This window comes from Chrysochloris asiatica, unplaced genomic scaffold (assembly GCF_000296735.1).
Source record: "Chrysochloris asiatica unplaced genomic scaffold, ChrAsi1.0 scaffold00101, whole genome shotgun sequence".
Taxonomy (NCBI): Eukaryota; Metazoa; Chordata; class Mammalia; order Afrosoricida; family Chrysochloridae; genus Chrysochloris; species Chrysochloris asiatica.
In genome coordinates this window covers 9156253-9170306 of record NW_006408619.1, presented here as the reverse complement: position 1 = coordinate 9170306, position 14054 = coordinate 9156253, and the positions used below count along the sequence as shown (strand labels likewise).

At 46.2% G+C, this 14054-nt stretch overlaps 1 protein-coding gene across 1 annotated transcript in view; it reads right to left on the bottom strand.

Moving 5' to 3' along the window:
* The window catches only part of ABHD2 (abhydrolase domain containing 2), an 87812-nt gene that overhangs the window by 18076 nt on the left and 55682 nt on the right, over positions 1 to 14054 (bottom strand). The window contains exon 4 of the mRNA XM_006867125.1: positions 3775 to 3958. Within this exon, the coding sequence (XP_006867187.1) occupies positions 3775 to 3958 (184 nt within the window). The remainder of the gene's footprint in view (positions 1 to 3774; positions 3959 to 14054) is intronic.

Here is a 14054-nt window from a genome sequence, read left to right as displayed (position 1 = left end):
GAGATGGATCAGCCAGGTGGCATCATTGATGGCGTCAAGTGTGGCAGTGGTAATGAGGTTGGCCCAGGACCGGACATCGTTTCGTTCTGCTGTGCATGGGTTCGCTATGAGTCGGTTCCGACTCGATGGCACCTGACAACAACAACAACAACAACCCATACTGGCTTCCCTGCCATCTGCTACGGAGGGATCTCTCTTTGAACTGTCAAAAGAGTTTTGAAATGTGGTGGGTACACAGATTTGTAAATAACTTAGGAGAGGGCCCAAACAAACCAAGCATTTATAATTATGTTTACAGCAACTGATTAAGCAAGGAGGAGTCCGACCACCCACTTTAACCTGCTGAGGTACTGCTCAGTCCATGCTCAACTTTCCAATTTGTATTTTGCAAAAAAGAGTGGATCAATGCTGACTAAAAGGAACCCAAATCGGAGGTGAATGAATTGGGAAGGGGAATGGATCTAACACCCACAAGGTTTTCAAATCTCCTGGCTCAAATAAATGACATCTCAGACTTCAGCAAGACCGTGAGAACATCTAAACTGCATTCCTGTGGTATTTGAGACAGCCTGGAGAAAAATACCAAGAGACTACTGGGGGATTGGTAAGCATGATCCTAATATTCTAAAAAGGAACAGAAGGCAGGGGCACTATGAATTAAAATGGGTGTTGAATTTATGGGCTATGGAGCTATGCAATGTCCTGTTGTTGTTGTTAAGTGCCATCGAGTTGGTTCTGACTCACTGAGATCCTGTATAGCAGGGGTGGGGAACATCCAGCCCACGGACGGTATGGCTGGCTGGCTGGCTGGCTGTGTGCTGTGGAGTCGGTTGCGACTCACAGTGACCCTGTACAGGGTTTCCGAGGCTGTAAATCTTTACGGGGAGCAGAAAACCTCATCTTCCTCCCACAGAACAGCTGGTAGTTTCAAACTGCTGACCTTGTGGTTCACAGCCCAATTCATAAACACTACGCTACCAGAGCTCCTTCACGGATGGTATAAGGCCCTCAAAATCACTTGGTCTGCCAAGGCAACCGCAGTTCCATCCATCACATTAGGGGTGAGTTAATTAAATGTTTGACCAACTACAGCAGGCTAATTTTTAAGTTGATAATTTTGTATGGCCCACGAATGATGTCATAAATATCCAAATGGCCCTTGGCAGCAAAAAGGTTCCCCACCCTGCTATATAGGGTTTCTGAGGAGCAGCTGCTGGGTGTGAACTGCTGACCCTAGGGTTTAAAGCCCAGTGTCCATCCTACAGCACCACACCCACCATGCAGTGTCCTACAAGATAGTCAAAGAAAACTTGAAAGTAGTAAACTAATGAAACATCACAATGAAAGAACACTGAATATTTCCCAGAAGGCCACCATGCCAATGCAAGAACTCTTTTCACTCTAAAGGGTTTTCTTCTCAGCTCTTCCAATAGCACGTTCTAGTTTACATGGGTGCCTTTTCTCCCATCATGAATACATACACTCGGTCACACTACATAGCTTGATTTATTAAAAGTAAAAGCTCCTAGTTTTCCACTGAGATGGTGTATTATTAATTTAGTCATCTCCTGTGCTGGACGTCACCACCTATCGATCAGGTATTAAGGAGAGCTGGTGGGGTCGTGGGTTACATATTGGACTGCTAACCGCAAGGTCAGTAGTTTGAATCTACCAGCCATCCCTCGGGAGCAAGATGAGGCTTTCTGTTCCCGCAAAGACTTGGAAACCCCCTTATACAGGGTCGCTATGAGTTGGGAACAACTGAAGGACACAAAACAACATGTAGAACATCTGGATTCTTCCTACAAAGTACTGCAGTCAGAGAAGCCCCTAGGGTGGGGCTGATGACTGGACCACAAGGGGCATTCCTGACCACACCAGGTCAACTCTGGGTAGTGGTTTGGCAGGTCGGGTCACCTTGGCCCAGCAGGCTGGCCAGGCACTGAACAGGGCCCCTGCCTTGAACAGCTATGGTCTCCATCAGTGGCCCTGCACATCACCCAACATGACATGGGACCTGCACATCACCCAACATGACATGCGGAACACCTGGGTCTGATTCCTGGTCTCTGAAACCTCGGGCACAGCTACCATCAGTGGTGCTCCAATGCTGAACGCGTTTCAGCAAAGCTTCCAGACTACGAAGGACGTAGGAAGAAAGGCCTGGTGATCTACTTCAGAAAATCAGCCAGTGAAAACCCAATCATGGGGATGGCCTGGGTCTGGGCAGCGTCTCATCTTGCTGTGCATGCAGCCGCCATGACTCAGGGGCCAACTTGATTGTAGTTAACAACAGCAGACTCTGCAACTACAGCAAGCAGGCTTCTTTCCTGAGCTTCCACTGGTTCTGGCTACGTGGGAGGCACACTACTGGGGTGAGAAGTTGGAGGTGGGGATCACTGAGCAAGGGGTTCTCCGGACTCAAGAGGAGGACTTTACCAGAAGCATGAACTCCTGTATGGTCCCTGCTCCACCTGGGTGTAAAGGAAGCAAGTCCACCACCATCCTCCACATGTCTCGGGAGGAACAGAAATGCTCACACTGGGCTGTCATAAGGAAGTGTCCCTCAGTGGGGAGATCTCGTTAGGTTGAGGGCACCTGAGCCCTGGGCAGCACTAGCAAATACTGGGTAATGGTGACGCCCTGATCTGCCACCAGTTGGGCTGTCCTGATAGTGGCCATTTGTGCCCCAGAAGACAAAGGTGCCTCCTTTTATTCTTATTGAATGAGGCTGATGTGAGGATTGTTGTTGTTGTTAAGTGCAGTCAAGTTGGTTCTGACTCAGAGTGATCCTGTATAGGGTTTCCCAGGAGAGCTGGTGGGTTTGAACTGCCGACCTTGCTGTTCAATGCTTATTATCCAGTGCTACCCCAGGACTCCATAATAATATATGTTGTTGTTAAGTGCTGTCGAGTTGGTTCCAACTCAGTGACCCTATATAGGGTTTCTGAGGAGGGGCTGGTAGATTTGAACTGCTGACCTTGTGGTTCAGTCCAGTGCTGATCCTACAGCGCCACACCAGGAGTCCATAATAACATATAGGAAGCTCTTTTAAACCTAGTTAAGACTTTGACGTACAGCACCTCACAAGTTTGAGCGTCCTAGCCTCTTCTTCACCTTAGTTCCTTAGCCAAATGTGCGGACCATGTGCTTTTTGCTGACAGCAGAGGGCGCTACAGCAGCAGAATGGCATCAAACTGTTTCCATTAAGATTTCATGCACTGGGGGAAAGAATTACTAGAAAACCTGCCCATTATCCTCCTAGTGATCAAATTCAGAGCCCTCTGAACACAAAGTCAGCGTTCACAGCCAAGACACCCAGCAGGGCATCTGTCAGTGGGGGACTCATGGGCCAGGCCAACCTTGAACTTGACCAGCAGGTCAGGTCTTTTGTGAGGATGCCTGGGATGCAAGTGGAAGGCACCTGGGATTCTGAGGCCTGGCTTTCAGCTCCTTGTTTGCCAGGTTCCTGTGCTCTCTCAAAGATCCATGGTTCTGCAAAACTCCACAAGCATGCGCCGATTATACATCACCACTGAAACTGCCTAAGGAAACAGCAATGTGCAGGGGTGACTTGGCTGTCCAATTTCAGACATGACCCCAAAATACAGTGGTGTAGCCCAGACTTGAGGGGTCTGATAGGACAACTCCAACATATGATATGAAAGCAAAGTAAGATGAGCCCAAGATGTCAAGGGGGAGTGTCTGGTGCACGAGGCACCTCCAGGATCTGACAGGAGGAAGAAATGGGAACGTGCAACAGCGGTTACTCACCTCAGCGCGCTGTACCCCTGGCACACGCTGACGCAGCACAGGACCCTTTCTTGGTTGGTCTGAGTCTCCCCCAAGTATTTGCACACGATGTTACCACCCAGGCTAAAGCCCACGACGACCAGCTGCGTCAGGGGATATGTCTTCTTGATGTAGTTTACCATGGCTCCAAATTCCCATGTGCAACCTGTGGGCAGAGGGATGGGGGTATCACTCACTGTAGGTGTAGCAAACGTCAGAGACATGCAAGCTGGATGATGAGCATTGGACTGTTAATGGCAAGGTCAACAGTTCAAAACTGCAGGAGAATGAGGAGGCTTTCTGCTCCCTTAAAGATTTACAACATCAGCAACCCCACTTAACAACAACAAATACGGATATATGTATTATATATCTATATATATATCTATATAATACATATATATGTAAATGGTTGGTTGGTTATGAGCCATGGAGTCAGTTCCAACTCACAGCAACCCTAGTATAATGTTTTTGAGGCTGTAAATCTTTACGGGAGCAGTAAGCCTTATCTTTCTCCCATGGAACCAATGGTAGTTTCAAACTACCAGCTGACAGTGAGATTAGCAGCCCAACTCGTAACCTCTATGCTACCAGAGCTCCTCTCTGTATGTGTGTGTATATATATATATATATATATGTATATATATATACATATATATATATACACACACACATATACATATATACATGTTGTTGTTAAGTGCCTTCAAGTTGTTTCTGACTCATAGCGACCCTGTATAGGGTATCCGAGGAGCGGCTGGTGAGCTTGAACCATCAACTTTGCAGCAGTTCAAACTGACCTTGCAGTGCAGCGCATTACCCTGCAGCGCCACGCCAGGAGATATATAGATAGATATAGATACAGAGAGAGAGAGAGAGACAGTGTTCCTTTGGCTACCTGGAGAGATGTTCCCAGATGTCCCTCGGTATTACTGGAAACAGACTCAGTAGTGCCCATGGGTCCTGAAAAACTATCTAGCTGCTCATGAATGTAAACCAGCTATTCAGGGAGTACCTGAGCACACCTGTTCACATGCAGATGTAAATACAGATGTAAATAGATGCAAGAGCAAACCCCTTTGGGATTCGCTTCTAGGCTACAAATTGGGATGCTATACCCCTGTGTCCAATGACTCATGGTGGCTGTTATTTACAGGACCCTCCTGCCAGCACAGGGGAGAGAACAAAAGGCAGCCTTTAGTCCAGAGGGAGGGTCAGCATGCGCTGTAGGATGACGTAGGACAAGGTGCCAAGGGAGGCAAACCCATTCAGGGACACACAGAGGGGACCTCTGAGCAGAGAGGATGTTTGGGCCATATTTGCCCAGGAGGGATGATCTCAGCTTGGAGTCTTTATGGGATGTTGTTGAAGCCAGGTAATGTCTCAGCAGGTTTGCTAGGAGGTCAGTAGCCAGACACAGGTGAAGGAATTTCCAGCATCCTTCTAAGACCCAACGCCAGGCGCTATAGGAAACCAAGCTAAAATAATACCTCATTTTTTTAAGTAGGGAAAGTCAGGAATGATGGCAAGCTACATAAACAAAACAGTGCAACCTGATGAGATGATCCACTTACAGACTGGTGTCATGGTTAAATCAAAGTGCTCTAGGGTCACAGTGCTGGGGCCTAGCACTTATTGGCTCCACCTTCCCGCTGAGGACAAGCAAGCCCTGGAGTCTGAGGGAACTCTGCACCTCCTTAGCTCCCTGTTGGAGCTCTGAGTCGGCAGGAATAGAACGGGGCCTGTGGATTCGCACTTTTTAGCATCACGGGATATGGAAACTGCTGTGACCGTGGGCATGCTACCAACCCTTCTGGGCCTGTTTCCCATAAGTAGCGAAAGCTAACAATGATAATTATCTTACAGAATGGTTTAGAGAACTAAATAAGTTGACAGACATGGAGGGTCTGGAACGTAATCAGCATTCAGTGATAGCTTGTTAACGGATGCCATCAAGTCGATTCCAACGCCGAGAGACCCAGGTGATAAAGCAGAACGGCCCCCAAAGGGTCTCCTTGGTTTCATCTTTATGGAAGGCGACTGCCAAGTTTTTCTTCCACAGAGTCACTGGGTGGGTTCAAACCGCTAATCTTTCAGTTAGCAGCCAAGTGCTCAGACATTGCATTGCCAGGTCTCCTTTTATCATACTGACCCTCTCTCTCTCTCTTTTTTTTTCCTTTTAAAAATATCATTTAAACAAGGAGTTGTAGTTAACACTTGAAAAGGGTAATCTAGATTTCTAGAAGACTCCTAAATGTTCTTCAACATGGTTGTACATTAGAATCACTTGAAAACATTGGAAAACAAAACAACAAACCGCACCAGGCTAATTCAATCAGAACATCTGGGGGTGAGAGCTGGACAGGGGTCTGTTTTACAAGATCCTCAGGTGATTCCAATGTGCCCCCCACCCCCCCCCAGGTTGAGAACCATCCTCTGAGGAACAAAGTTCTAGCAGCTCAGACAAATAGGAGCATTTTCCAAAGACTTCATTGCGAATTGAGGGAAGGTTTATAGGACAAATCCCCCCCATTTTTTCCCCATGTGTGACAATTTTGGGGGTGTAATTTTTTTTTAAATGTTTTATTGTGGATTATGTGCTAGTTTACATGGAAGAACATTAGCTTTACAGTCATCTCTCGTATATCGTATCATTGTCATGATTACAATCCCCTCCACGCATCATCAAACAACCAAAGGGTCTACCTTGCAAGCCTGCCCCTCAGTCATCAGCACACAGTCCCTCTCTGTCCCTGAGTCTAGAGTCCCCAGCCACTCTATCTCTCCGTGTCATCGTCTCTGCCTACATCTCTGGCATCACTTTCTCTGGGTAGGGTCCTGCACTCCGCTCTTCTCCCTTGATGGTCCCAGGGACCTCTGCTCCTGGACTGCAAAGTCAACCACTCTCTTCCTTTGTTACAAAACATCTACCTTTACATTTCTAACCCTCACAGTCAGTCCTGATAGCAATTATTCACTATTGTACCACAAGAGCCTTATCCCCATCTCCTTTCATCAGCCCCATCCAGACAGATTGAATACTACTCAGTGGAGATTCTACCTTCCTATAAGCCCTCTGGATCTAGGCTCCCTCTTGAAAGCTTGTAAGCCAGTCACTTTTTGCCTTTGTAGCCCCATCATTTTGGGTAGCCAATGTCCACGTTGCCCATCCCTGTCCTGTGTATCTAGGGGGTGGGAATGATCCTTGCTATAAAGATTTGTTCCCTCTTTTGAGCTACTGCATCCATAGGTGTAGGTCAAGTTCATCAAATTGTATCAGATTACTCTTTTTTTTCCTCTTCTTTCTTCTAGTTGAGCTCTGATCATCCAGTCATTGAAGATAGGTCAAGTGGGTATTATCTGCAAGTGTGGATGTTCTTGTGCATATGCCTCATTTCTTATCAGTTGGATGATTCACTCTGCTCCCAGGAGTCCCCAGGTCTTGCCATACTGCTGTCCAACCAGGTTTCTACCCAGGTTCATAAGAGTCTATTGAACGTGGTTAGACTTAGCTCACAGCTTCATTGTTGTTTTTCCCTTACTTCCCCATATTGGTGATCAACGTGGTCAGCAGTCAGAGCGTGTACTGCCATTGAGTCTTACTTAAGTCTTGGGAAGGGGGTTTTCCCTGAGGGGATCCGACCACTTACCTTGATGTCTCCTGGATGAGCAACTTGCTTGTTCTTTTAGTAGTCAGTTGGACTGCCATTATTGTTTTTCATTTTTCCTGTTGTTCTTTCTTTCAAGATGTATCTTCTGTTCTTCTAGCTACTGCAGGCTGGTCTGCTTGTCTTTTCAAGTGGAAATTACATACCTCAGAAGATTCTGGATGGGGTTCAGGATGCCACCTACGGTCTTATGTAATGCAGAGGCTCTGCAGGAAGCCTCCTTCACTGGGCACGTTGTAACCCCATTTTAGGTATTCCAATCAGTTACAGGCAGAAGACGGACTTACAAGCTTTCTATGGTGATATTTCTAGCTATTCCTATCTCTCCCCCTCAAGTGTCTATTTTATAATGGTGTGCCAGGGAAACCAAGATTCAAAAGACATCCAAGCATCTTAACATCATTTCCCCTCTTTAACCCATTCAAACCATGCCTCAGTCCCTGTATCCCAGAGCCCTGTTGTTCCAAGGTTGTGCATACATCATTATTTACCTCTGTCCCACTTAGCCCATGCAAACCTGCCTAATTGTTCTCCCATCCACTTTGTTCTTCCATTTCCCTCCCCTTCTTGTGTGTTGGTAGATCAATTTTCCATTCGGTAATTCACACACATTTTGTCTCATGCTGTTGATTGCAATTCCCACAATGCACCATCACTTCCTCCACTTCTCCCCTGGGATACCTGTTTCCATTCCTCCTCCTTTCCTAACCCATACTGCTTTCTGACCTTTGTCCTTGGACAAACACCACCCTTGGGATCTCATAAGGTAGATTATTCTAAAAAGTGTGCACCTTGCTAGCTTTACTATTATTCCCCCTTATAGATCTGCCTGTTGTTTAGCTGAACTGAGTCATGGGGGTGAGTTCAGTTCTAGGCCTGAGGGGAGACTAAAAGCCATAGACTTGGGGCTTTATCAGTCTTTATCCAACTAGCAAGCCTGTTCTTTTTTATGCTTTTTGAGATTGGGTCCACAGTTTTCCCCCACTCTATCCAGGACCATCAAGGCTCTATCCTCACCACTGGACCAAAAAATAACATCCATATAAATGGAGAAAAGGCTGAAATCAAAGACTTCATTTTGCTCTGATCAACCATCAACAATCAGGGAAGTAATAGCCAAGAAATGAAATGATGTATTGCATTAGGCAAATCTGCTGCACAAGACCTCTTTAAAGTGTTTCAGAGCAAAGATGGCAGTTAGAGGACTAAGATGAATCTGATCCAAGCCACCGTGTTTTCAGTAGCTTCGTATGCATGTGAAAGTGGTATAAGGAATAAGGATGACCATAGAAGAGTTGATGCATTTGAATTACGGTGTTGGAGAAAAATATTAAAAGTACAATGAACTGCTAAAAGAACAAACCAATCTGTGTTGGAAGAAGAATAGCCAGAATGCACCTTGGAAGCCAGGATGGCCAGACTTTACCTCTCATTACTTGGGACATATTATCAGTGGGGACCAGTCACTGGAGAAGGATATTATGCTTGGTAAAGTGGAGGGTTGGAGAGAGAAAAAGAAGACCCCCAGAATCAATGGGCTGATTGTAAGGAGAGTGTAGGACAGGGCAATGCTTCGTTCTGTTATGTATAAGGTCACTATGAGTTGGTACCAACTCGACAGTACCTAAGAACAAGTACAAACATTTGATCCAGCAATTCTACTTTTGGGGAATTTATAATCTCACAGTCAGCATTTCGGAACTACCGGCGGTTCCACGGGCGAAAGATGAGGCTTTCGGCTCCTGTAAAGATTTACAGCCTCAGAAACCCTGTACAGGGTCGCTGTGAGTTGGAATCGACTTCCTGGGTGGCACAAGCAAAGGTTTGTACTGGATTACTAACCTAAAGGTTGGCAGCTCAAACCCACCCCATCGCACTTCAGAAGAAAGAACTGGCCCTCTGCTTGTATAAAGATTACATCCATGAACGATTTATGAAGCAGTTCTCCTCTGTAACACATGGGATTGCCGTGAGTTGGCACCAACTTGATGGCAATGGGATAGTGTTGTTTAACATTGTAGACACTTATGCGTGTGTACAAGAATGTCCACTCAGCACTGTAGCATCCAAAGACTGCAAACCGCCTACATTTCCATCAAGAGAGCCCTGGTTACAGGAAGCACTGCATTACTAGACTGAAAGAGCAGGAAGTAGAAGCAAATCCACTGACATGGAATGGTCCCAAGCCATCTTACCAAAGACAAAAACCAGGAGCAGACCAGTGCAGATGGTACAATGTCATAAATGTATGGCAGGGAGGGGGCGGTTCAAGGCACTGTATGTGCATATAACCAAGTGGATACTCGCCAGACAGAAACTGTAACACATACTGATTCTGAACAAGTCTAGAGTATGAGGGAGAATGAGTTTTACTCGTTGTACACTGACTTTTGCATTAATTAAATGCTTTTTGAAATTTTTATTACAAATTTACTGTGATGAAATCCACGTAAAACATTTATCACTTCAGCCATTTTGATGTGCACAGTTCAGTGACATCTTCACGTTGTATGACTTTCACCACTGTTGTTTCCACATCTTTTCACACTATTTGAATGTGTTCACTATGTGCATACTTTACTTTTAAAAAAAGAATCCAGCCAATTACCTACAGCGCCCTCTGCTGTTAAGTGCTGTCAAATCAATTTCGACTCAGCGATTCTGTATAGGGTTTCTGAGGAGCAACTGGTGGGTTTGAACCACTGACCTTGGCTAGACCAGCTTTAATTATGCTAAAGAAACCCAGCGTTTCACTCATGTTGGCACCCTGGCTAGGGCAGCTCAGGCTGGACCCCTCACCTGCCTGCAGAACGCATGGCACAACGGGACTTACTTTAAATTGCAACTCAAATCCTTACTTCCTCCATTTCCTGACTAACTGCATTCATCCCTGGGCTAATTAGTTATATCGTTCTGTTTTGTTCTAAGATTTAATGAGTCCCTATGAGATTGTTGTTCTTGTTAAGTGTCATAAAGTTGGTACCGACTTATAGCGACCTTATGCACAACAGAATGAAACACTGCCCGGTCCTGTGCCAACCTCACAATCATTGCTTCTCTTGAGCCCACTGATGCCGCCACTGAGCCAGTCCACCTCGTTAGGGGTCTTCCTTTTTTTCTTCAACCCTCCACTTTACCAAACATGATATCCTCCCTCCAGGGACTAGTCCCTCCTGATAATATGTCCGAAATATGAGAGACGAAGTCTTACCATTCTGGCTTCTAAGGAGCATTCTGGCTGTACTTATTCCCACACAGATCTGTTTAGTCTTCTGGTAGTTCATGGTACTTTTAATATTTTCTTCTAACACTGTAACTCAAATGCATTAATTCTTCTAAGATCTTTATTCATTGTCCAACTTCTACATGCATATGAGGTTACTGAAACTACCATGGTTTACATCAGGAGCATCTTAGTCCTCAAACTGAAATCTTTGCTCTTGAACACTTAAAAGAGGTCTTGTGCAACAAGATTCGCCTCACAGTCTCCATAAAGTAAAGGTGTTTTTGGTTGTGTTCACCCTGTATCCACAGGACAGGTGTTTAGTGTTACCTAGATGAATGGACAGTAGTTATTTTGAGAGCACAGTGGCTCTGTAGGCTAAGCACTGGACTGTGAACCACAAGGTTGATTATTCAAGCTCACCAGCCGCTCCGCGGGAGAAAGATGAGGCTTTCAGCTCCTGCAAAGATTTACAGCTTCGGAAACCCTGTATGGGGTCACTAGTAGTTGGAACCGACTCCTTGGCACTTAAGAACAACAGATGAATGAATAAGTAGGTACTCAGCATTACCTAGATGAATGCAGGACATCCTGTGCAAGGGACTAAAGCAGAGGTGATGGGACCTGGCCCACTTCACACAGTGAATGAGTGGAACTCATGTCTAACTCCAAAGCCCCGGTTCTTTCGCTTGTCTGGCAAACCTCTGTCAGCAACAGTACTGCAGGTTTCATGTGTTTTAATGAACAGTCTTACGTTCTCACCATCAGAACCCTCGTCGACTTAGCTATCTGTCTTTACTCAGGTCTGAGCCTGTTTGAGACCTGGAACGGACGCTCACATGTCACTGAGACAGTTACAACACTCGCACTGGCTACATGACTGAGGAGCAATTACAGCTAATTATGGAGGTACCTTGGGAACCTCGATTTAATTAAATCCACACACACCTGATTTGGATAAAAGGCCAGCCCTGCCTGATGCTGGACAAGCTGTGTGTGAGGTTTGGAAAGAACTGTCATCTCTCCCAGGCAAGGGCAGGGTACAAACACACTGCGTCGGCCCCGCTCCAGGTCAGAGAGTGCCAGTCCAACCTTCTGGTAGACACTGGGTCCCCGCTGGGATCTCCACCTGATGGATGGTAGGTACCAAACACCCTCAGTGACTGGGGCCTCTCCTTGCACTGTTTTCCTGAGAGCTATAGTAATCAGCTTTTGTAATTCTAGGAGGATTTTACTGAGGCCCTATCTATTTAATCCTTGTGGGATTCACACCAGGAACAAGATTTAAACATCTATCTTTTGAAATGTGTGACACTAATCTGGCCTTAAGGAGCTCTGGTAGCATAGTGGTTACGAATTGGGCTGCTAATCTCTGGGACAGCAGGTTGAAACTACCAGCTGCTCTGTGGGAGAAAGATGAGGCTTTCTGCTTCACTAAAGATTTACAGCCTCAGAAACCCTGTACAGGGTCACTATGAGTCGGAACCAACACCACAGCACACAACAACAATAACAACAACAACAATCTGGCCTTAGAAAGATGAGTACTACAGGGTCATCATGGAAAGGCTGGTTTGCTGAGCATAGGAAAGACCCCTGTCTTATTCCCCAGCCTCCTAACCCTAAGACAAGGCAAAGGCTGCTAGAAAGCTGCCTCTTCAAAAGCCATTTCCCCAAATGGCATGGTCATGACTAAGTAGGCTGAAACACTTGAGATTTAGTGTTCCTTGGGGCTGGAGACTTTAGTCACTGTGTTCGCCATGCTAGGCATGGACTGGCACATGGTGGGCGTGCTTAAGTGTTAGCCAGGGAAGGAGAAACTTTGAACTGTGTGGAACTACACACAATACAATGCCAGTGTAACTGTGCCAGGGACAAGAGAGGGGCTGAAATATCTTTCCCATTAAATTTAATCCAGAGGATGATATGGTCAGGTTAACAGCATGGGAGGTGGGAGCGAACAGACCCTGCCATTTTCAAAACGTGTGAGTCATTTCTTCAAGTTATAGGGACGCTAACGCAAAGCTGAGTCACTCGGGAAGAAAACAGCTGTAGGAGTAAAGCGTGAGGGCCCCTCTTTGCCTCATTACAGTAGCTGGCTTTGTCCTTATCTCAGAAACAAAGACTGTCACGAAAGAGAGCTTTTGATTTTGTTTTCCCAGGGATGTTGCTGCTGTTAGCTGTAGCCCACTTCATTCGGACTTGTGGCGACCTCATGGAGGTAGAATTGCTCCATAGGGGGTTCCAGGCGGTGACCGTTCAGAAGCCAATGGCCAGGTCTGTCTTCCGAGGTGCCTCCAGGTGTGCTGGAACAGTCAACCTTTTGTATAGTGGTCGGGAACTTAACCATCTGTGACATCCAGGACTCTGTTCCCAGGCACAAGAGGGACATTTTAAACCTGGCTGAAGGTTAAATAGTTAGATTTCCTCCTGACAGTCTAGGAGCCGTTGCTGCTTCTCAATTCTGCAGTTACATTCCTGGCAGCCCCTTGCCCCTGGGTACCACCCCACTATTTGGTAACTCTCAGCAGATGGTCTTGCCAGTGGTTTAATAAGAGGGCTGTGGTTGTTGTGTTGTTAAGCGCCTTTGAGTCAGTTCCGACTGATCGCGACCCCATACAGGGGTTCTAAGGTTGTGCACAGAAAGCCTCATCTTTCTCCCACGGAGTGGCCAGTGGGCTCAAACTGCCAACCTTGTGGTTCACAGTCCAGGACTGATTGTGCAGAGCCACTGTGCTCTCCTAGCAAATTCACCACCACCACTTTCATATTGTGTCTCTTCACCCCTGGCTTTCTTCTCCTTTTCATGTGTCCTTCTGTCATTATACGATTCGACTGTTGTAGAGGTTACATAAGTCATCGTTGTCCACCTGAAATCATGAATGCTATCCAAAACCAAGTCTGTATCAATGCTAGATATGAGAAGCTATTAGAAGCATCTACATTCACGGTCAATCAAATGTCCTAGGCAAATGAGCAGGAACACAAATTTTATAGGAGTGCCTTAAAAATCACTCTCTGCAACTTCTGCGAGATGACTTGGATGGACCTCCATAGCATGTCCTCCAGAGCATGCGGTGGGTAGGGCGACTATACATCCAGGTTTGCCTGAGGGAGGCCTGGATTTGTTGTTCCACAACAGTTATTAGTTAAGGTGGTCTTTCACTCTCAGAAGCGTCCCAGTTGGGATGCTAAATGATATGATCACGCAAGCTGAGGAAGCCCCCTCTACTTCCAAGACTGAAATGCTGCCCTCTGTTGTGGTGTTACAGGATAAGTACTGGACTGCTAACCCCAAGGTTGATGGTTCAAGCTCACCAGCTGCTCCTCCTATAGGAACCCCTAGTCAGGGTCGCTATGAGTTGGAACCA